Source organism: Microcebus murinus, chromosome 3 (assembly GCF_040939455.1).
Source record: "Microcebus murinus isolate Inina chromosome 3, M.murinus_Inina_mat1.0, whole genome shotgun sequence".
Lineage (NCBI taxonomy): Eukaryota > Metazoa > Chordata > Mammalia > Primates > Cheirogaleidae > Microcebus > Microcebus murinus.
In genome coordinates, this window is record NC_134106.1 from 74,125,863 (window position 1) to 74,151,249 (window position 25,387).

Here is a 25,387-nt window from a genome sequence, read left to right on the forward strand (position 1 = left end):
TTCTATAAAATAAAAAGGAGCCTCATGGCAATCACTGAAAACATGAAATAAAGAAATAGGAGGCCCTAAAAAAGCATGAGGAAAAGGGGAGCTACATTAAGTCCTCTAACTTAACTGCAAGATGTTAAGAGTATATTCTAATTTTGGCCTACAATTTTAGAAGTTACATAGCAGATACCTATTATCTAAGAAAATGGGATTTTAAGGATATAGTTAGAATATTTTCTAATTCTCATTGAGTTAATTCTAAAATATATGCGGTGGAAATGATATTGAACTTTCTCTTTTTGTAATGGCAGACTAGGTAATTCAGACCAGTTGTGCTCCTAAGAAAAGTAGAAAAGATAGAATATTTTTCTTAAATCTGCTATAGACATCAGAGAGCTAACAAATTAGTGAAGGATGACTAGGCCAGTACCCATGGAGTAGATGAAAATCCCAAGAAGTGAGCAGTATTTGGAGCTGCTTTTGCTCTGAGAGCATTAGCCCATCAGGAAGAACCAGCTGAAAGGCACTTTTGACTTTAACAGCACTTCTGAATATCCCATGAATCTACAGGAATAAAAGGTGAAGTCTAGAGTCTGGAAGAGGTGGAAGCTTAGTAACCCCACCTCTCAATTATGAGGGGTTCTCAAAATGTGAATCAGAGACTGCAGCTCAGCCTTCAGTCATCTGGATGGCCCAAAAAAGTCCCAAATCCTGAGATTGGAATCAAGTTTGTAAAGGTCAACAGGGATTTAGCCAAACCAAGTGAAAATCCTCTCCGAAGGAAAAGAACATTATTCTAGGCCTAAAATTATTTCTACAAAATGCACTGTATTTTGCAAATACAATGCCCAGCACAAAATAGGAGAAAACACAAAACAGGCAGGCATAGTGGCTCATGCCTATAATCCTAGCACTTTGGGAGGCCAAGCCAGGATGATCACTTGAGGCCAGGAGTTCCTGACCAGGCTGGGCAACATAGCGAGACCTCATCTCTACAAAAAATAAAAGTTAAAAAATTAGCTAGTCCCAGGTACTCAGGAGGCTGAGGCAGGAAGATCATTGAGCCCAGGAGTTCAAGGATGCAGTGAGCTATGATAGTGCCACTGTACTCCAGACTGGGTGACAGAGTAAGACCCTGTCTCTAAAAAAAATTTTTTAAATAAAAAAATTAAAACTATTTAAAAAATTTAAAATTAAGAAAAACATACAAAACAAAAACAGGCTTATGAGGAGATAAGACCACGTGAAAGAGAACCAGAACCAGTAAAAACAATAGGCAATAAAAATAGAGACTCCAGATATTTGGAATTTATATGACGACAGATTTAAAAATATCTGTTTTGCTATTTTCAAGTACAAGACAATATGAGAATTCCAGAAGGGAACTGGACATAATAAATATAACTTAGAAAATTTGAAAAGAATCAAATTTCTAGATGTGAAAAACACAAGTACTAAAAATTAACAACGTAATAGATGATTTAAAGGCAAATTAGATCCCTCTGAAGAGAAGATAAGAGAAGAGCGATAAAGGATTAAGTAAAACATACATGGTAAAATGTTAACAATTAGGGAATTTGGGTGAAAAATCTATAGCAGTTCTTTTCACCATTCTTGTAACTTTTCTGTAAGTCTGAAATGATGACAAAATAAAAAGTTATAAAAAATAAGGGTAAAATAAACACATTGCCCAATAAGTAAAAGTTTATTCATAGCAAACCTGCTGTCAAATGCTAAACAAAGGCTGAATGAAATACCTCAGGTTAAAAGAAAATGATATCACACTGAAACTCGGATCTACACAAAGAAATAGCACTGGAAATGAAATGTGGATAAACAGAAATATAAATCCTTTTTCTTAATTTCTTTAAATGATTTTTAAAGCAAAAATAATATTATATCTGTAGGGATAGATAATAATCATTATATTAACAATACATATTATTAACAATAAATAACTGCATGTTATAATAAGAAAAATCTAGACAGAGAGACACTAAGAGTTCTTGTGCACAGAGAAATGACCATGTGAGGACAAAGAAGTGAGAAGGAGGCCATCTATAAACCAAGGAGAGCATAGATTCTTCCCTTACATTCCTTCAGAGAAAACCAACCCTGCTGGCACCTTGTTCTTGGACTTCTAGCCTCCAGACTGTGAGAAAATAAATTTCTGTTGTTTAAGTCACTTAGTCTGTGGTATTTAGTTATATTAGCTCTAGCAAACTAATACATAATGTATTTTTTATTTTCAAAGATTTGAAATTTGTAGTATATGTCTGGTAAAATATTTTTTTTCAAAATACCAGAAAGTGAAGAATAAAACTGAAAGTTTATTTTTCTTTTTAAAAGGCAATACCTCAAAACCACAATGAGAGCCCACTTCAGACCCATTTTCTGTTTCCAAAAAAGAAGAAAAATAACAAGTGTTGGCAAGGATATGGAGAAAATGGAACCCTCAAGCATTACTAGTGTGAGTGTAAAATGGTGGCAGCCCTGTGGAAAATAGTTTGATAATTCCTCAGGAAGTTACATGTTGAATTACCATATGATCCAGCATTCCACTACTAGGTATATACCCCAATGAATTGAAAGAAGGGTCTCAAAGAGCTATTTGTACATCCATGTCATAAGCAGCATTATTCACAATAGCCAAAAGGTGGAAGCTACTCAAGTGTCTATCAACAGATGAATGGATAAACAAAAGGTGGTACATACATACTATGAAATATTATTCAGCCTTAAAAAGTAATGAAATTCTGGCATGTGCTATAACATAGATCAACTCTGAAAAATATGCTAAGTGAAACAAAAGGACAAAATACTGTATGGTTCCACTTACATGAAATACCTAGAATAGGCGAATTCCTAGAAAGTAGAACAGTGGTTACCAGGGGATAGGGGAAGGTGAAAATGAGGTGCTATTGTTTAATGAGTACAGAGTTTCTGTTTGGGATGACTGAAGAGTTCTGGAAATGGGTAAGTGATGACGGTTGCACAACCATCATCATTTTAAGTATATTCACATTGTGAATATACTTACTACCATTAAATTGTACACTTAATAAAGATTAAAATGGTAGATTTTTATGTTATATTTGTTTTATCACAATTTTAAGAAAAGGCAATACCTGAGGAAATGGAATGTCATAATCCCTGTAGAAACCACTTCTTTTTCTATGGGAACTTTCTGTATGTTCGACATCTGAATCAAGGCTGTAGTCTGAACTACCATCACTAGATGGAGAATTATGCTGAAAGAAAGGGAAAGACATAAATATGTTACATTTGCAAAGGAAAGAAAATTTAGTCAGTAGCTAAGCTTGTTTCAGCTAGAGGTGCCAACCAGTAGATTACATTATTCCAGTACTGAAAAATTCTTGCTCCAAAAGCCACCATCACTCCAACTTATCTAAGGTTTTCTTGGGGGACAATATAGCTTCCCTTCTGATCAGGGACTTCAGGACAGGATTTTCCTCATCATCCCTTTGGCCCAAACAGAAATAAAGCATCTCTGGTGTCTAAAATGATCTTACACTTAAACTAATCCTAAACAAAGTGAAATTGACTTATCACCAAAAAGGTAGTCCTGGCACATGAGAAGAGTATGTATTTATTTTTACCTAAAATGACTTTGGAGTTCTTTTTCTATTACATGAGTACCCTAAAACTAAGATACCAAAACACTCCAAATTACAAATATGAAATAAACCAGCCCACAAATTTGAACAAAAGTGAAATGAAAACCACAAGTAATTGATAATGACTGACAAATATCAAGAGTAAGCTTTTTCAAGTATGAGTACAAATTCAAAAGTGATCAAATTTCCCCATCTGGTCAAAATAATTACCTTCCAAGGTTGAGCACTCTCTTTAAAGAGTTCTTAAGTTTGTTAGCAATAAAGACACTACCTCTGTATTTTATTATCCTTGATTCCCAGCATCTAGCTCTAATGCAAACTCAGGAAAAATTTGCTTGATTGAACTCTGATGCTCTTACAGGTAAAGGTAAAAGAAGAAGGATCTGTTTTCCTCTACTCCATTCTTAAATGATCTTTTATGGAAGACAAACTGCTTTCCTCCATTTTGTTCCTAAATGGGGACTGGTTTTGTGGTATCATCAGTTTTGTTTTTGCTGATTTGACAGGTGATATGAAGAAATCTTTTTACAATTACACTGTCAAATCTTCTACTTTAAGTACCTAATCTTTGTCGGGGTTTAAAATATTAATAAATACTGTCCATTAAAAATCAAGTATGCTCAGTTACTATCAGAAGTCAGCTCCAGCCCTATGGAAAACCTTTCACTTGGAAAAAGCTTAAGGCATAAGACTTGTTTAAGATGAATCTCAAGGGAAGATACTGCTTCAGGAAAAATGATCAGCAAAGAGAAGATTCTGCATAAGGGGAAGGTTCTTTAGCTATTCCCAAAAAAATGAGGTGAGAATGTATACACTTTGTGGGTCATACACAAGCAAAGTAATTCTGACCTGAAATTGGCAACTGAACTACATTAAAAATAGCTGGAAACAGTATCCAGTCACAAAATTTAAGTGAAAAAATATGCTTGGAGAATATTTACGTTTTGTTTTTAATTTTTATTTTACCCATAATACATACACTGGTGGGTTTTTCCTTCAACATAGTTGGTTCAAGTCTAAATTATTATGTTTTCTATAATACTCTTAAACACCATCACATCACCTCATGATGAGTAAAGAGACCAAAAGATACACAATTCAAGGACTAATTAACAGGAAAGCCAAATAGTTACCCTTTAAATATTCAAAATTGTGACAGAAAGAATTTAAGGCCTTAGGTAACTCCCTCCAAAAATGCTGTGTGTTTCTTTGAGCAACCAGCTAATTCTTACCTCTCCTTCAAGATTTACTAAAGAGCCACTGAATCCCTCCAAAATTCTAATGTCAGGGAAGCAGTCTGAGAAAACTCCTCAGCCATAAATTCATACTACCTTTCATTAAAAAGGAAAATAGCCCAGAGGGTGGATCCATGGTCTATGGAGAGAATTACTCCCAGACTTTGAAATCTAATCAAGACAAAATCATGAGAATGCTCAAGTAGTCTTTGGAGAAGCCCATATGGCAAGAGATTATCTGATTTTTGAAGGTGGGACAGAACTCTCCTTTGAAAAGATTTGGCCCTTGTGTTTCTTAGTAGGGGAAATTATAAAATGTATTCTCCAAAAGGCCTCTTAGACTTTTTGACTCTCTGGAATTAATTTTTTCAGGTTGTATTTTTCTAGAAAATTACCTATTTCATCTTGGTTTTCATATTCATTTTTATAAAATTACATAAATAAATCTCTTATGGTTTTAATTTTCTCTTTTTGATAGTTACTTCACCCTCAGCCTATCTAAATTTATTTTCCTTTCCTTTTTTTTCCTTGATTAGTTTGGCCAATGACTTAATACACTGTTGATCTTTTTTAAAAACTACTGACTTTTCATTCTAATTCATTAAGCTCTGCTTATAACTTTATTAAGTACTTCCTTTTTATTTTGCTTTTTTATTATTCTAGCTTTTCAAGCTGGGTATTTAATAATAACCCACTTTTCTTTTGTTTTTATTGCTGTGGATAACTAATACTATAAAACTATAATTTTTCTTCCAACAATTGCTTTAGCTATATTCCATAGATACTACGTCAAGATTTTTATTATTTTCATGAGATTTCTATAGTTTTAACCTGTTTCCCCTTATGTTACACAAGCTATTTACAGTTTGTATATGAATTACCAAATAAAAAAGCATTGTTGTTTTTTGACTTTATTATTAATGCTAGTTTTATTGCATTGTGGTTTGAGATGGCTCTTTGTACTATTTCTACTCTATTGAATTAACTGTAGTTTTCTTTGTGGCGTATGATATGGTCAAAATTTTTATGAATATTCCAAGTGTACTTCACAGGAAGATGTATCCTCAGGAGTCTGAGCTTATATGTATATCTTTTCAGTATCCTTGCCACCTGTTCATCCACTTTACTGATCTGTTTGGATTAAGAGAGGTATATTGGTCAATCTACTATTAGAAGTATATTGTCTATTCCTTCTTGCAGTCCCTGTAGTGCCTGCTTTATGAAAGCTGCTGTTTTGGGGAATATATAAAATATCACTAACATCTTCATTGTGAATTATAAGCTTTAACATTATAAAATGCCCTTATTTCTTTCAATGATTTTTTGACCTAAATTTGACTTTTTCAGATATCAACATTGTGACTTCTGCCTTCTCTTTCTTTGCATTTACCTGGTATAACTTTACTATTTTTAAATATCTTTTTCTTGTACATAGCTTAGAGTTGAACTTTGCATTGTTGGGGGGGGTGTATCTTTTGGTATTTAGAAAGGCTTATATTTTTTGTTTCAATGATTTCCTTCATACTACTGTCTTTTTCCAATAACCATAGTCACTATTTTTGCATACTACTTATTTACTAATCGAAACAATGTTAAAATTAGGCAGTAACCCCTTCTTTCTTCTTTCATCCCCAGGATAATAATTTGAAGTAACATCTTCTTACTCTCAGTTAATAACAATAAGACAAATCAGCAAGTTCATGTTGCTTTACCATAGACTCTTCTGCATTTCCTGACATTTTTTACAGTTGTAATGTTCCAATACATAATATATGGCCGCCCTTACCCATCATTTAGTCTTAGTTTTACAAGTAAATATGGGTATGCATGTAGATCTCTCTCTCATTCCCTCTCTCTCTCTCCAGTCATTTTGGTTATCTGAACTTGTTCTTGAATAGATTCTACAGACAGGCTCAGGTTCACAATATTTCCGGAGTTCTTACATATATAGTTTGTCTAAAGATTTTATATTTGCAAGTCAGCATTTAACTAGATATGAAATCCTTGGCTCACACTTTATTTCCTTGAGTATTTTATTTAAATTTGTCACTTCATTATCTTTTGGAATAAAATTATCAAAAATTTTTATATAAATTTGATTTTCTTTTCTTAAGGCACTTGGTCTTTCTGCCTGGATGGTCAAATAATTTTTTTCCAAATTCTATTTATGCTGCTTGATAATTGCTTGTATTGTTTTCTTAATTTCTTATTATTTTGAAATAATATGTTAAATTTTTTATATGCTTTATGGTATTCTTCCTTTTCTAGAAGACTATTATTCTCTCTGTTATACTCTTTTTTCTTATTATTAACATCTGTGGAATGTGACCATAGTCCCATCTTGCTGTTTATGTGAAAAATGGATGGAATGAGCCAAGATAGCTTTCCTAGTTTCACGGCTCTAGGGTTATCTCTTCTGTTGTTAGCATGAAGTATTTAAAAACATGGCTGTTTTTTTTCTGCAATATGCCTCTTTTGCTTCCTTCCCCCATTTGTTACCTGATCATTTCTTTCATTGGCCTTAGTAACCTGTCTCTCAATTTAGATTCTACTCCCAACATTTACTTCCTCAGTATAGAACTCTGTCCTAGAAAAGGGGATTTGGTTGATTAGTATTAGGAGTTCATCAGGCCCAGACCCTTCTAGCACCATCCAATTTTCTGTGGTCATCTTACATTCATGTGTGAACTGGAGGTAGTGGAGCCTCCTCCCAGTTGTTGTTGCTGTTCTCAGATAGGCCCAAAGCTTTCCAGGTTGAGTGTGTACTTCACCATTTAAGGTAAACACCCACTGGCAATTTTTTTTCTGTAAGTCTCTTTACTTTCCCTCTGTTTCATTTGTACAGCTGCAGATACTACACTGGTCTTGTTGCTGTCTATGATTTGGGCCCAACCATTGGTATTTTTGAGGTTTATGGGGATAACTTGTTTCTTCACTTTTTTATAAATGTTGTCAAAGGGTTTTTGGTTTGGCTATCCTAATTGCTGTATTTTTATGGGAGAAATTCAGGGAGTTTCAAAAACTGCTCCTCCACTGCTGCCAACCTTTCCCTGATTTCTCTATCAGCATAGAGTCCCACCCTAAACCCACATTATTCTCCATCAAGCACCCTGTTGTTTTCTTGATAGCATTTGTTTTTTATTTGTTTACTGTCTCTCCTTCCGATTTCAATGTAATCTCTATAAGAGCCAGTTATTTCACCCAGTTTTATAATCCCCAGCACATAGAATAAAGGTTGTCAAAGTACTCAATAATAAATATGAATAAATGAATAGACGAACAATGCCAGTGCTATTAATCTGTATCTGTAGAGAATAGCATTCTTTTCTTAACCTTCCAATATCCTTGCATACAATCTTCTATCATAAAAGATTATGTTATTTTAATCTGTAATAATTAAGATTTAACTTACTTTTTAAATCTTTATTTTGATATTTCACATAATATTTATGCTTAGAAAAACTGTTAATTACATAAATAAAAACATTTAATCCATACATTTTATAACAGAATAGGTAATAATATACTTTCTAAGTTTCCATATTTTATATTTCCTAAAAATTTACCAAAATAATAAAAAGTAGATTCAACTAACCTTATGTTTCTCACGTTTTCTCCTTTTGGATTTTTTCTTCTCTCTTTCTTTCTTGTGTTTTTTTCTTGATTTTCTGTAGGCTTTCTCATTTTTCTGCTTTTCATCCTCTTTTGTTTCCTGTTCTTGTGTTTCTTCAAATCCTGCATCATCTATTTCACCATCTTCTAACTCACCATCTTCTCTGTAGAAGACAATGAAAATTTTAATGTTCAAATGTCAGTTCTAAAACAAATCTTACAGGAACATTTCAAAAGAAAAAAGCATGTGCCAAGGATTTAAGTTATATTCATTTAGATAAGGGATTAAAAACTTTTCTATAAAAGCCCATAGTAAATATTTTATATTTGCAGACCATATATGGTTTCTGTTGTGAATTCTTACTTTTTTTTTAACAACCCTTTAGAAATGTTAAGAACCATTCTTAGCAGCCAAAGTTTGCTGACCTCTGATTTACATTAACATCACTGCCTTCCACAAAATGAATGAATGAATATAGTATTATCCTAAAGTAGTGTAGTAGTTACCTTTAAAAAAAGGAAGGTAAACTAAATCATAGTACTATAGAAAACATTCTAATTATAGGAAAGAATTTTTAACTTAGTGGCCTGTACACAGCTATGAACAGCTTTAGAATAAAAGTGATCTATATTAATTCTTGCCAATAAACTAAATTTCAATAAATAAAAATTTCAATACATTTCAGTACACAAAAGGAGAATTGTAAATTCCTTGACTTGAATCTGTAAAAACATTCATATTAAAACTAGTAAATCTAATTCTACTTTCCAAATACTAGTATCTTTGCTACTATGGAGGCTAAATCCTAGAACAAACTGACTTTTAATTGATTATGACATTTTAATAGTTACAGAAGCCAAAAAGATCATTAATAGTATTTTTAAATACAAACAAACCAACTGATATACATATGAGAAATACATAAAATAATTTTAATATTTAATCATGTTCCTATAACATTATAGTTTGAAAAACTGCAAACTACTATAGTCATGGTAGCGCAAAAAGACAAATGTCTTTGCATAACTGGTAGCAAATGAGAAACACCCAAACTATGGTTCATACATTTTAAAGGTAATTTAGAATTACTAGGCAACAAGTAATTCCAGTGCAAACTGATCATGTCACTCTCCTGCTATAAATCTTCAATGATATGATATCTCAAATTTGATTCAAAATAATCCACTGGTATGGATGAAGTGGTCTCAACAAGATTAGCCATGAGTTGGTAATTGCTGAAGCTATTCAATGTGTATAACATGATTCATTCTATTATTCTTTATATGTTTTCTGAAGTTTTCTATAATGAAAAGATAATCTTCATTGTTCCCTCTGCTTACCCAGCTACTTTCAATTTCTCAAGTCTCCAAGCATTAAACATTGCCCAAAAACTCTCATTGCCCTGCTCACCTCAACTATTATAACCACCTCCATCACCTGGCTATTCCAATTCAATATTTAAGACCCAGTTTAGATGTCATTACCTCCAAGATGCCTCTCCTTACTACCCAGGTTTAGGTGAGATGCTCCATCCTAAGATCTCCCCTAGTAACCCTCATTCTCTTATCACTGTACTCTGCACATTATGTTCAAATGACTTGTTGTTTGGTTGGTGGAAACAAGGTGTATGACTGTCTTTCACAAATATATCTCTAGCACCTACCATGGCACCTTGCTGTTTACTGAATGATTGAAGGTATTAAATATCCATAACTCTTGCATGATAGAACAGGCATATGATACCACCCTAAGTTGGCTGTAAATTTTATACCTGGAAATCACTAATTCATATTTAGCATTTAACTAGAACTATTTAAAAACAAAGTATACATGCTGAAAATGCTGCCTATAAATTTGTGTCCTACTTTACACAAATTCTTTAAATATGAATATAGGCCATTTATATTTGTTATAAGATGTAAAACACTGCTAGTTTTTTTCAGATCCGTCTTCTCCCTTAGCCTATTTATCACTTCAGCCTTCATACAATAGCAGATTTAAACTTGTAAATTTATGTATCTTTACAAAAAATGGGAGAGAAAGAGGAAGTAAAGAACAATACTTCACACTTCTATGAACAGCTCCCAAATGCTTTAAAAAGTCAGCTTTGGACACATATGGAAAGCATGTGTGGCATAATGGAAAGAGGAGACTTCATGGGAGGAAAACTGGATTCTAATTCCAGCTCTGTCACCAAAATAAAATAAAGCTTTCTTGACTAGGCATCTACCAATGTATCAGATATTAACCTAGTAGTCTTGAAAAAAAAACAATAAAGGAAATAATAGAAGTAAGTAATTAAGAGTTGTTGGCATTTTTTAGATTTTGAACTAGCTCAACACTATTATAAGCACTGTTTGGTTTACTAAGCCAAGCTATTTTTAAAAACTTAATAAATTAAAAAGAGAAGTTCCTAGCTCAATTATAAATAGGTAATGTTTTATTAATATAAAAATAATAGAGTGATTATTCCTTTTTAAACTAGCATATTCATGTTTGTGTACCAAAGACTGGCAAATAACTGTCCATTTAATAAACAAAATTATTTGTGAAAGAAGTTATCTCTTAAGAAAATCCATAGAGACAGAAAGTAGATTAGGGATTGCTAGGTAAATTAGAGAAAAGAATGTGGAGTGACTGCTAATGGGTACAGTGTTTCTTTTAGGAGTGATGAAATGTTCTAAAATTAGATAATGGTAATGATTGCAAAACTCTGAATATACTAAAAACCAGTGAACCGTAAACTTTAAAAGTAGGCACTGTATCTCAATAAAGCTGTTATTTTTTTAAAAATCAAGTTAAAATATTTTTTTCTCTAGATTTAAATGTGTAGATTGCAGATAACTGGGGAATAGCATAATATACTATAGCATAAATTAAAGACTCTGAAATTGGTCAGCACCCTCACTGTCTAAGATATGTTCCTATTCTGAGGTAATTATTCACTAAATCTTTATAAATTATAATAATATGCCTCAATAGAAAGAGAAAAATTCTATTTTCTCCATTCTGATATTGTTGGCTATTAAAATAAATTAACCTGAACCATTCAGTCTTACCTCCACAAGTAGTTTCTGCTTTTTCTTTATGCATGCCTAAAGGCTCCTGTTACAAGCTACATATAGATCTGAAACTGAGTCTTCTGGAAGAAACACAAAAGCCTCAATAAAAGACTATCCAAGTACTACTGATGGATATATTACTTAGACATTACTCATGAATACAAACTTCCTGGGATAAGCTACTATAACCACAAGAAAGACATTTTTCTGAATGTTCCAAGTGACTGCGTCAGGATTTCTTCACAGTCCAGGAGCAAACAACTTAATAGAAGTAGACTGCTTCTCCTAAGACCAACAGAACACAGGTTTCCTAGATACTTGAAACTATTACTTGTAAACCATTAGTTCTTTTCATGCTTTTGTACTAATTCATGCAGTCATTTCTCCCTTACCATGGATGATAAGGTAGGGGAACTGTTCTGTACTGGTGCCCTGGCAATCATGCATGTCCCCACACAGGCCACACAGCAAAAGGCTCAACCACGGGCTGACCTATGCCTATGCCCTGTGATCCTCCAGATATGGAAAGATACACAGTCTTTTGAGGTGCTGCTACAGGCTATTTCTCAACTATCTCCCTATTTTGTGGGAGGCTGCTGTGAGGCAATTTCTCATCCATCTTCCTTGATTCCAATGAGATCTGAGATCTCCTTGCCTGCTCCTTAGGATATAGCTGCAGACTAAAAAATTGCTTGGCTATGGTACAGAAAGTGTTCCTCAGCAAAACAGTGCTTGCCACTCATGTCACCCACCATCTGGCCCCTTTGGTTTCACTGTTATCCTGTGAAACAAGGGACATGACCATGCTGATCATGCATTTGTTGTCTATGTTAGTAATAACCTGAATCCTATTGGCTGAGTCTGTTGGCATGCTTGACAGATAACTTGCTTGGATCTTGGCTTTGCCCATACCTACTCTAATATTTTCCTTCAATCTATATAACATACACATGGTCCTCTTCATTAAGCTTCTTCATTGAACTAACTCCCTACCTTTCCCTGAAACAAATTAGACATTTCCCCACAAGGAACATACTGTCTGGTCATACTGAGGCATGGAAGAGTTACCTGACATGAGTTTTTGTGGTTTTATGTTTATTCCCAAACTGGACCTTGGACATTTGAATCCTGGATGGCTTATCGTATTTCAGTTTCTCTTTATAATTTCAGAAACAGTTCCTCTTTACAAATTATCAGTGGTGAATACCTACAGCCTTTCAAGCACTTTTATCTTTATTCTTTATCCAATAGATTCCTTACACGCTGTGAGATTTATTTAATTTGTAGAAACTCAGCTTACTCCTTTTTGACTATCTACAGCCATGGCAATTTTTACTTAGTTTGTTTTACTTCTCAGGCCAATCCTAGAATTTTTTTAAAGCCTCAACTCAAATATAAATTCCTTCAGAAATGGAACTTAGTATAAATATGTAGGCAATATTACAAATTTTAATTAGCCTAATGTCCTTCATAGTCCTATGACAACCTTCACAAATTTTGTTTTTTTTTTTTGTTTTGTTTTTTTTTTGAGACAGAGTCTTGCTTTGTTGTCCAGGCTAGAGTGAGTGCCGTGGCGTCAGCCTAGCTCACAGCAACCTCAAACTCCTGGGCTCAAGCGATCCTTCTGCCTCAGCCTCCCGAGTAGCTGGGACTACAGGCATGAGCCACCATGCCCGGCTAATTTTTTATATATGTATCAGTTGGCCAATTAATTTCTTTCTATTTATAGTAGAGACGGGGTCTTGCTCTTGCTCAGGCTGGTTTTGAACTCCTGACCTTGAGCAATCCGCCCGCCTCGGCCTCCCAAGAGCTAGGATTACAGGCGTGAGCCACCGCGCCCGGCCACAAATTTTGTTTAACTCCATGTAAGGCATCTCTACCCCAGAGATAACTGAGAAGTCTTTTCTTACTCACTTTTCTTACGAGTATCTCCTCTTTTGTTTATGAAATTGTATGCGGCCCTCCTAATCTTCATTTCCTGAATCAATAACATATTTAACTCATATTTGCCTCATCAGAACCTAATTTGCATACATAACTCTATATAACCTAATTTACATAATAAATCCATGTAACAATGTAATAATTAGCTGGTTTTCAATACTTCCTTCCCTATCTTTCAGGAGACCATGTTTCTCTGGTAATGTGTGAGGGCAACTTGAAAAAGCTACCAAAACTTTGTTCATAACATTGACTGAAAAGATTAATAGAACTGTGAAGCCCTAAAAGTACAATAAACTCATCTAAAATCACTCATCCAAGACCTTATGGATAACTGCACAGCTCTAGATTTCATGTTGGCAAGCCAAGAATAAAATATAAAATATTGCTAAAATTTCCTGCTGCGAGTGGACTAATATCATAGGGAAAGTTGACCAATCTATAGTCAAACTGAAAGGACAACTTGGCTAACCAAAAGTGGACTCAGAAGGACTCTTGAAATATGATATCCTGGTTAAAGTAAAAAAATCTTTGGTCATCAATAGAAAGTGACTTCCAGTCTCTTAATAGTCATGATTATTTTCACTTGTCTCACAGTCTTCCAATACCTGGCCTTCAGAGTCATATAGCTACCGCAGAGCTGTTATTTCATTAATGGTACAAAAATTTATTTGACAACACAAGGAAAATAAGGGGACTCTGATACTCAGCCAAGCTAAATGCCAAGGCTTTCAGTCAGAACTCCTACAAAGGTCATAATGCATACGGGAGTGAATATGTAGCCTTCTGTTCCATTTCTACAGGGAGGGCCAAAAGAGGTGGGGGCTTGTTAAAATACAAAACTCTGCCAAGTTCCCAGTATGTGTGTACAAAAGTGCTGACTATATGACCCAGAGCCTAATAGACACTCATATCCCACCTCAGACCTTTTTACACAAAGAACATTAGTCCAGGCCGAGCGTGGTGGCTCACGCCTGTAATCCTAGCACTCTCGGAGGCCAAGGCAGGTGGACTGCTTGAGGTCAGGAGTTTGAAACCAGCGTGAGCAAGAGCAAGACTCCGTCTCTACTATAAATAGAAAGAAATTAATTGGTCAACTAAGACATATAGAGAAAAATTAGCAGGGCATGGTGGCGCATGCCTGTAGTCCCAGCTACTTGGGAGGCTGAGGCAGCAGGATTGCTTGAGCCCAGGAGTTTGAGGTTGCTGTGAGCTAGGCTGACACCACGGCACTCACTCTAGCCTGGGCAACAAAGCGAGACTCTGTCTCAAAACAAACAAACAAAAAGAACATTAGTCCAAATGTTTTATTGTACAGATTAAAAAAAAATAGAAGCAAGCCAGGTACAGTGGTTCATGCCTATAATCCTAGCACTTTGGGAGGCTGAGGTGGGAGGATCACTTGAGGTCCAGAGTTTAAGACCAGCCTGGGCAACACAGCAAGACCTCATCTCTAAAAAAACTAAAAAAATTAGCTGGGTCTGGTGGCATGCACCTATAATCCCAGGTACTTGGAAGGCTGAGACAGGAGTCACCTGAGACCAGTAGGTCAGGGCTGAAGTGAGATATGATCCCACCACTGCCCTCCAGCTTGGGTGACAAAGGGAGACCCTGTCTCTAAAAAAAAGCTAGGAAATAGGTTGTCCTCTTGCCCTATTTTATTTCAGGGTTCTAGACAAGTTGATAAGGGTGGTTCAATAGACACTGGGGACTTGGAAGGGCAGAAGGATGGGAGAGGAGTGTGGAATGCAAAATTACCTAATGGGTACTATATATACTAATCAGCTGATGGTTACACAGAAAGCCAGGACTTCACCACTACACAATGTATCCATATGACAAAACTGCAGCTGTGCCCCCTAATTCTATAAAAATAATAAGAAAAAAGGAAAAAAAAAAGAGTGATTCAACCCATTAGATAAAAGCCTCCACATTAAAGTCAAAGAGGGAAACAAAAGAGAGGAATGTTGAAAGAAATGAAAACTGCAATTTTGTTACTAAGGTCTGTAGTTCAGTTATAACAAAAAAGGGCTGAGCACCAATATGCAGAAGAGAGAGTGAAATATGTTATAGTGAGGTAAGTGGCTGCCAGAACAGTAATTTCTACCTAGAGTTAAAGAGGACCCAAACTGAAGATAAAACAAAACAAAAAACGACCTCTTATTTAATGAAGACCCAGGGTTCTGGCAAAGTGAGGTGACCTGAAGCTGGAAATTAAAATAGGAGTGTTAAATCAGAATAACCAGCAATAAAAGGGTTCTTAAAACAACTATTTAATGCTTTAAATTTGTGACATGTTAAAATAGATTACTTAAAAAGACACACCATAGTAGGGTAGAAGAACAAAAATCTCTAGAACCAGAAAGATCTGTGTTCAAATTCTGCTTCCTAATCATATACTACCTATATGAACATGAACAAATTATCCTACTCCTCCAATACTTAGTATTCTTATCTACAAAATGGGAATAATCAATTACCTTTACCACCTCAGTGTTGTCTAAGGATTACATAAAATAAAGTTATCACTAAACTCAACTAAAGTTTCCTTGCCCCTTGTAATTTACCCAAAATATACATATTCAAATAGAATAGTATGCTAGACTACAAGTTCTTTCACAAAACAAACTGGGAATGGTTATAAATCCAAGGAACTGGGATTCTAAGGGAAAATTTCTCTTTTTTTCCTTCAGAGAATAACAATGAAAAACCATCAGGAACAAGTAAAAGCAGAAAGTAAGCTGGGGTAGACCAAGTTTGGAGTCTGTTCCTAAAATTTGCTAAAAGTATTTCTTCTACCTTACCCTATTCTTATGCAACACTTAGCAGCGGTCTGTTTAAAAGCCTCCCATATTCCCAAAGACTCCCCAAGGCACCAATAATATATAAGATGGAGTACGTCTAGTGCTCATAGTGATTATTACAGTGGGAATAGATGTTTATGATGATACAAAGTAATTAAGAAAAGGGCAAGTCAGTAACCGTTTAGTAAAACTGGAAGGCAAGCTATGTATTTTATGTACAAATAGTTCTTTCAAAAATGTTTCCAACAAAATTGATTTCTGATAATAAAATATCTATTAATGTTTAATTCCCTGCCCCATCCAATGCCAGATGGAAGAAGTACTGCTGTACATTACTCTGGGAAATTAAGAATTTTTAAATATATCCTTAAGTTTGTACTTTGACATCATAACGAAAAACCACACTTTTCCTCAAATATCCTTTATGTTGTAAGCTGAGACAGACTATTATGTGAATAAACCAAAACTGTGAATTAGCTTGCCATAGTTTTCTTTCTTTTTTTTTTTGAGACTACATTTTAAAAAGTGTTCTTTTTTATATTTAATTTACTCTTTGGATATCTAATTAAGCTGGAACCAATTTACTTTCATTACCTTTCAATTTATCCTCTTGATGTAGGCTCTCTAGTACAGGCTAGAGAAGCTAGAAATTTCACAGAAACAAATTTTAGCAAATAAAATTCCCTTAGAATATGAATGTCAGAAAATAATCTTTTAGGTGTCATGACATCAAAACAAAAGTTGAAAAAGTTGATTCTGTCCATGATATTGTCATATAACAAGCAAATCTCTAGAACTCTACAATGAACCAGAGTGAAATTGTCTAATACCTAGTATTATTCCAAAAGAGCACTTGGTCTGTGTTGAAAGTCCCAATCCAGCATCTGATACCAGATTAGCTATTATTATAAACTAATGTGGCTCCAGGATTTGGGGGTGTGGTACAAGTAGATTTTTCAGAAGAGCCTCTCCAAATTAGATTTTGGCTTAAGCATTCAGCTAAACTGTGCTTCTCCAATTCTGCCTTGGCCTGCTTCAAGTCATTTCTGGTATCCTTAAATGTCACATGATCAGAGACTGCATGATCATAGACTGCATGATCATCAAGTTACCATTACATCTAATCAATGTAATAAAAATGTAAAAATATTTTTTCAAATATTAAAAAGCCATGCCATTTATATTTCCTTTTAGTATCTCAATATTCATTTTCCAAGTTAAGGTGTTCTAGGTATAGCTTGGAATGAAAATCTCTTTGTACACTTTACATATTAAAATTTTATCAATTAGATGAAGTATAAATGTACATAATGCAAGAGAAAAATGTTCCAATTAATCATAATGAAAGCTATTTTATGTACAAAAGGAATCAACAATTTTAAAGAGTCAAATAAAACATACTACAATAATACTGACAGAGTTAACTAATGACGGAAGAATATTGTATCCTTTTCCAGCTGATAAATAATTATAAAAATTTTAATAAAAATAGAAAGCAGAATAATAGAGACCATATATATTCTAACTTTGTTCAATTGTTTGGCATACTAGTTTTCATAACATGAAAAAAATCATTTCTAAAGACTATATTTAAGTTTTAGTTATTTTAGTCTTTTAAGAAAATCTTTTAAGAAAAAAAATCTTATTTGGGTATTCTTCACATTTTTTGTAGATGAATTAAAAGCAGAATGTTAACTGTGTCACTCCAAAATGTCATAAGTAGAAAAATTTCCAAAGTTATGCACAACAAAATCATTTTTGCTCCAGATATTATATATACCTGTGTACATATATATATACACACACACACACACATATGAAGATGCTACAGCAAAAAAGTTCCTCCAGCCATCTTGTATTTCACTAACCTCAGCTGAAAGTGACCCTCTATTTAGCATTTGTACTATGCATTTTAACAATTACAGGAATAATCCAGCAATAGGCAACACTGAGAAATTATCACTAAAGCACTATAATGTCCTACTCTTAAAATGAAGACTACTAAAATTTCTCACAATAAATTATAACAGCCTCAGGGATAACATTTCATATTTCTTCACATAGGTCAGACATTTACTCTTATATGATATTGATTTCAGCCTCAGCTTTAGACAAACATTGATTTTTCACACTTGGCCATTTGACATTAAAAAAACCCCCCAAATCCTGTATTTGTAGGTACTTCTTAAATCAATGAATTATTTGCTTCCATTTTCATTTGCTTACTCAAAATATAATTTTTAAGCAGAATCTTATATATTCCAAGGATGTAGAAATAAACTCAAAACTTCCTTTATGGTCTAAAAGCAGACGCTATAAAGAATGTAAGCCCATACACACGCATCAGAAATCTAGCAACATTTTATTGTCAACTGTTAGCAATCAAGAAAAATCCAAGCAAAAGAGGTGTTGGTTCCTCTGATCTCTATGCAGTTCACATGAATTCCCTCACAAGGCTGACACCTGTACACAACAAAGAAGTCCTGTTTTCTACAGCTAGAGACTTGCAGATCTAAATTAGCTAGATTTAATTGATTTCATATACTCTTAAAATATAAGTCAATATTTTTTATAAATTCAATTTTTACTATTTTAAGACTTAGAAAAAGGTGTCATATAAGATGAATTTATAACAAACTAAGATAAAATTATCTGTGATTCAGTAATATAAAAAAAAATACCTTTCTAAGTGTCCAATATCTAGCATCTGATACCAGACTACTGAAACTGAATGCCATAGATTGGTCATGGCTCTCACTCAGCTGCTTAGTCACCTTGGACAAGTTATCTACCCTTTGAGTCTGTTTCCTAAACTACAAAATGAAGATTTTAATCTGTCTATATGTATCAAATGAAGTATGGAAATTACAAACGGTGATATATTTAATATACTGAGTATCATGAGGATTCCAAATCTAGGCGCTTCATGTTTGTATCAACTTTATGAATAGACTGTGATTGATTTTATGTAGTTTTATGTTATACTTTTTTTTTTTTCGGCATACTATGGGGAAACAGATTTTAAGGTTTCAATAAATGCCCTTTCCCCTATGTTATACTTTTTTTTTTTTTTTGAGACAGAGTCTCGCTTTGTTGCCCAGGCTAGAGTGCCGTGGCATCAGCCTAGCTCACAGCAACCTCACACTCTTGAGCTCAAGCAATCCTGCTGCCTCAGCCTCCCAAGTAGCTGGGACTACAGGCATGTGCCACCATGCCCGGCTAATTTTTTCTATATATATTAGTTGGCCAATTAATTTCTTTCTATTTATAGTAGAGACGGGGGTCTCGCTCTTGCTCAGGCTGGTTTCGAACTCCTGACCTCAAGCAATACGCCCGCCTCGGCCTCCCAGAGTGCTAGGATTACAGGCGTGAGCCACCGTGCCCGGCCCTATGTTATACTTTTAATGATAATTAACTTAGGACTCTCTTTGAAAACTACCTGAGATTTGCTTTGGTTATTTATTTGACACATAAGAATGTGCATATAATTTATGAAAGTTTAAGTATTAAAACAGTTATTTGAAGTATTAATGTTAAGCTAGAACTCACATTAAAAACAAAGCAAAAGAAAACAAATATAAACTCATAATAGAGAAAGCTTGCTCTTTGCCAAGAGCAGTAACAGTTTGCTGAAATTGTTCTTGTTCAAATCATTTAATGACTGCCATCTTGGTTGGTGCATGACATCAGCAGTTTAGTAACATTTTGGTTTTTTTGGTAGCCAGTCTAGCCAGGTGAAAACTTAATATATAACCAAGGGTCATAAACTCAAGTGTCTACAGTAGTCAGACAGGTCTTCTAAAAGTGAAGCACACCTTGACTGATGAGTTTGTAAAGACATTAAGAGTGATAAGACTGTGGACAGTGGAGAACATAGTAAAGCCTTAAAAGTTTTTAAGCACAAATATTTTAAAATATCCTGTCAGGCAAAAACAACAGTATAGGCAGTTTTTAAGCCTGAAGGCCACCAATTTGCAAACCCTGTAGCACCTTTTCATTCAAATATTAAAATGCCTTTTTTTTTTTTTTTTAAAGAGGCAAAGTCTCACTCTGTCATCCAGGCTGGAGTGAAATGGCAGCTCACTGTAGCCTCGAACTGCTGGGCTCATGAGATCCTCCCTCTGCAAGTAGGTGGGATTACAGGCAGGAGCCACTGTGCCCAATCTGTCACCTATTTTTAGCCCTTATTTTCCTTTACTGCTCAGTGACTCTCCTTTCCTTTCTCCTTCTTTAGCTTCCAAAAACTTCTGCCCTCTTTTCCATTAAGCTCTGACACACACATCTGCCTGATCTCATTCAACTAATATCTCAGCTGAAAACTCCCAGATATTTATATCTAATTCTATCAATGCTAAGAAATAGCTCATGCATTTTGCCTGTCTGCTTCCTCATTGTCAATGCCTTTAATCAGATCCTCATCATCCAATTTCTAGACTTTTATAAGTAGACTTGGCTCATTCTTTTCTTGCATAGTCCACATCCATCCACCAGCAAATCCTATAGGTTCTACCACTAAACCATGTCCAAAATGCTACAATTTCCACACCCACCCCAGCCTAAACCATCATCACCTGTCACCTAGATTACTACAGCAGTTTTCTTTTACTACTCTCTTTTATCATGGTAAGATCCTGTCCCTCCTTTGTTCAAATCCCCCAGTGGCTCCCAGGAAAATGCAAGCTCCATTATGGCAAGGATTTTTTTTCTTTATTACTATATTTCTTGTGCCTAGAACAATGTATTAATATATTAAATATTACGTGGTTAATGTTTAACAAAATGACTGCAAAGCCTCCTAACTTCTCCTCCTACAGCTCTCCCCCTCTTTTGTCCACTTCTTCCTAGCCCCTGGGCAGACTAAAAAAATGCATCTGATCATTCTTTTAAAAAATTCTGATGGGATCCACACATCCTTTAGGGTCTGGCCCCCAAATTTATTTAAACCTTTTCCCCATTCCCCAAAATAGCTGTACATTCCTCACCACATAGTAACACTTACATCATCCATGAACCTAACATGTCATTTCTCCATGCTTTTCATATATCTCTGCCTCTACTAGGCCTTATTCATCCTGCAGACCTAGCTATTCCATGATGCCTCCTGAAAGCCCTCATTTATAGCCCCACTGCACTCAGTTCATACCTCCACTATAGTACTTGTGTTATAACTTTGTATTTATCCTTCTGTTTCTCTGACTAGATTACAAGATCCTGGAAAGTAAGTTCATGAGGTTGTATTGAGATTTGTTTCACCAGTGCTTTTAACACTATACTTAGAAGAGAGGAAACCCTGTCAGTATGTTGAATGAAAATTTAAAAGTAAATGAAATAATCTGTTTATGATAGGAGGGGGGGGGAACCCCCGCAGGGGATGTCTTCCTAAGACATTTTCTGAGTGCTTTCCCGCATCAAACCTGAACCTGATATAAAATTTGAGGTTTTTACATTTGTTAAAGAAAGACATACTTTGGTGATTTCAACAATAGTTAAATTCTAGAAACAAAAATAAATCCTGGCTAGTCAGGAAAGACATTTACTCCACTAAACATACTAATTTTCAACTAGATATTGTGTAGAGCATAAAGTGTACTCTGATCTGAGAAAAGGTGTCTGCAATTTTAATTAAAACTGACTTTTTAAAGTAGGAAGGGACTTGGAGGTAATCCAGTTCAACTACCTTATTTCACAAATGAGAAAAATCCTGAAAAAGAGAAGAGTAATAACCAAGTTAGAAGAAAGACCAGGATCAGAAGCAAGGTTTTATTCAAAATAAAGGGTTTTATCAAATGTACCATATTATAACTTACAAACTACTCAAGAATTAAAGGCCAGGACTTATTCCATTACTTCCTCACACTGACTTAATGAAGAGTGAAAATAATATTGCATACCTGGATTCTTATCTAGGCTGTATTTGTGGGATCTCAGACAATTCACTGAACCTTATAATACTACCTTGATTATCAACCTAATACCACATGGAATTATTACAAAAATCAAATGAAAGCTCTGTTGCATATGGAAAATACAATCATCTTTTCCACCTTCATCCCTTCAGATTTTCCAGTGCACTCTCTTGGCAAGATTTCAATCAATATGGAAGGCCATAAACTACTATAATTCTGACTAGTTAGGCATTTTGTTGTTCTTGTTTTACAGAAAGGAAAGCAGGAAGAGAAGGGAAAGAAGGTAGGGAGGTTGTTTATAATGGGCAAAGAATAACCTCCTTCCAAAGGAAAGGTTTATCCATACCTCCTATCAATTAAAGACTCTTTGAGAGTCACAAGATCTTATACTATTCACCTTAAAATTATCTTTTCCCCCAGTACAGTCCCTCTAATACTTTCTACCATTACCATATTTTAGAAAATTCTATAACATTACTTGGGTTATATTTATCTTTTCCTACTCTACTGTAGATGTGTCCAAAGCAGGGACTCATGGGATTTAGCTTTCAAGAGTTGCTGTGAATTGTTTTAACTAGGTCAACATCCAGCTGAAGTATAAAGCTAGGTGGCTAAAGTTGTGCCTGAGAGAACTGAAGGATGAGAGACAAGAATCACACTTCTCTTTGATTTCCCCAACTCCTTTCTCTCCATCTCTATTATTTATTGCTAAAGACCTTTAGAAACTAGGTTCTGAGCTTATGCAGAAGTCTTCTATGACATTCTACATAGCCACAAGTTTATTTACAGGTTTTATATTAATAACCCTTTATAAAAATATAATGTTTTAACTCCATGCATGAAAATATTTAAAGGAAAGTATATCAAATGAATATTTTTTAAAAATTATTCATTTGGCAAACAAATCTTGTGCAAAATGTTCACCATATAAAACATACAAGAAAAAATTTTTAAAGGAGAAAAAATGTTATGTTCTGTAAATTCTATTTATAATCTCATTCTCACATACATTATACTATTTTAATTTGTATAAAATCAAGGCAGTTGTAAACATTAATCATATATTTCATTTTTTTCTGCACAAACAATATACCTTAATTTTAAAAAATGTCAGAAAAAGAATATCCCTGAGACAATGCCTAGCTCCATATACCAAGTTTCATATACCTTTCTCCACTCAATTCACAGAAACTTTTATTACAGTATAAAATCGCTATAATATGGAAAAACAGAATTATTGGGGAGCCCACAGATTAGCCCATTTTCCCCCAAATTACTTAAGAATCATCCAGGGAGCCTATGAAAAAATACAATTGCCACAGCCTTCCCCTGGAGATTCTGATTCAGTTTCTCTGGGCAGGGCAAAACTCTACCTCAAAGTAACTTCTGATGATTAGCTAAAATTGGGAAAACACTGATTTAGTACAGTGGTTCTCAATTTGGCACATATTAGACTTACCTGGGGAGCTTTTAGAACTCTTAAAACACAAGCTGAGGTCCAAGCCAATGGACATAGCATCAATATTTAAAAAAAAAAAAAAAAAAAAAGGTCCCCAGGGAATGTTGAGAACCATTGATCTTGTAGAACTTGAAAATTTCTCATAGAAGTCTCTTATCAAGTAAGAAACTAGACTTGCTCAAGTTCACAAAGCCTTTAAGTGGTGACAAAACCAGAGCTAGAACCATTTCTCCTGACTCCTAGTCCATTTGGTTTTTTGATGTAGTTTTGTTTTTCATCTGGGTTGACAAAAAAGTGTGAAAAAGATAACCATCTCTTTTCACCTCTGAACCATACTGCCAATTAACAATTAGATAAGTTAAAGTGGAGCTAACCTTTTTGTTTCAGAAATCATTCAAAAATGTTTCTTAGTCTGAATTTTAAATAAAAATAGACTGAATATCAGTACTACTTAATCATTAGCTCCTACTATTAAACTGCGAAAATATTACAAAGAATTCTTTAAAGTTTTCTTTTTAACCTCTAGATCAGTATTTTATAGTTTCAAATTCTTTTTAAAGTCTGGCATCACAGTTCCTTACTAGCAAAATTATTTTGATACTTGGTGATATGGATTTTACATTATATAGAATACAAAATTCCACATATTGAAGTTACTCTATGCATTAACAGAGATTTCCTTCTTCCATATAAAAGGAAGAATTTTACACTACACTAGCAAAACTCCATGGTTGACTTGTCCACAGATATTCAGAGTGAGAAACTTCTCAAAGTATTACTTAACTCATTCCAAGAATTTTCTTTTTAATAAAAAAGTTAACATAAAAACCATGAAAAATGGGTCAAGTGCAAGCATATACACCTAAAATTTTTAAGAGTACATTTTACTTTCTAAAAAGTACTCCATGTTTAACTTGCCTTCTGAGGATCTACTTTTCTTATTACAGTACAGAAGTTGCTGAAATATCACTTTTATCCCTCTCAAGATTGCCAGATATTTAGATATTTCAAATTTCAGCTCTGTTTGTGATTTTTGCTTCTGGGTCAAAAAAAAATGCTTGGAATGCTTTCCCAAAGAGAGATCACGTTACTCCACAGATAAAACTTGAGCAATTTGTATACAGTCTAGTGTACAATGTATACTTTTGATTACTTCTATTCGCAAAGGAGTAACTGTGAGGTCCTAGATTTCCAAATGAACATCCTGAATAAGAATCTGATACAACGAATTTTGTTTCATTTATTTTAATGAATGAAACACCCCTTTTTAATGACCAAGATAGATATGAATGAAAATTTCAGGCTTAACCAAACTTGAGTATGCTAAAGTAAACGCCCCCAAACTGTTGACTAGAACCAAGAATGCGCCTCTTAAGGCACAGAGCAAAAGTAAAATATCGGACTCTCACTCACAGGTTCGAGTGATACACAGTACCTAGAAAACTGGCTTAGACTGAATAATCCATGGAGCTTTTACTTTAGAACACTGCGCTACACTGAGGTTTGCAAAGCCTAGATACTTTGTGTTAACATTTAACTTGAAACTTGCCATTTCAAATTCCAAGGGGTAGGACTGTATATAACACATGGCCTTTGGGGGGCGAGGGGGTGACTTAAAAATTCCCTAAAATCCAAACATGTTTATTTTTAGAGGTGTTCTCGGGTAGTAGTCAAACATTTAAAGACCGGTTACTGAAAATTCCTGGCCGGTCCTACCAGGCGGTGAACACCGGACCCCGGA

The 25,387-nt window shown here is 34.5% G+C and overlaps 1 protein-coding gene across 1 annotated transcript in view; it reads right to left on the reverse strand.

Annotated features, from left to right (window-relative positions):
* ZC3H6 (zinc finger CCCH-type containing 6) overlaps window positions 1-25,387 on the reverse strand; it is a 47,817-nt gene that overhangs the window by 21,649 nt on the left and 781 nt on the right. The window contains exons 2-3 of the mRNA XM_076000973.1: window positions 8,457-8,637; window positions 3,117-3,239 (exon numbers count right to left, since the gene is read on the reverse strand). Of these exons, the coding sequence (XP_075857088.1) occupies window positions 3,117-3,239; window positions 8,457-8,637 (304 nt within the window). The remainder of the gene's footprint in view (window positions 1-3,116; window positions 3,240-8,456; window positions 8,638-25,387) is intronic.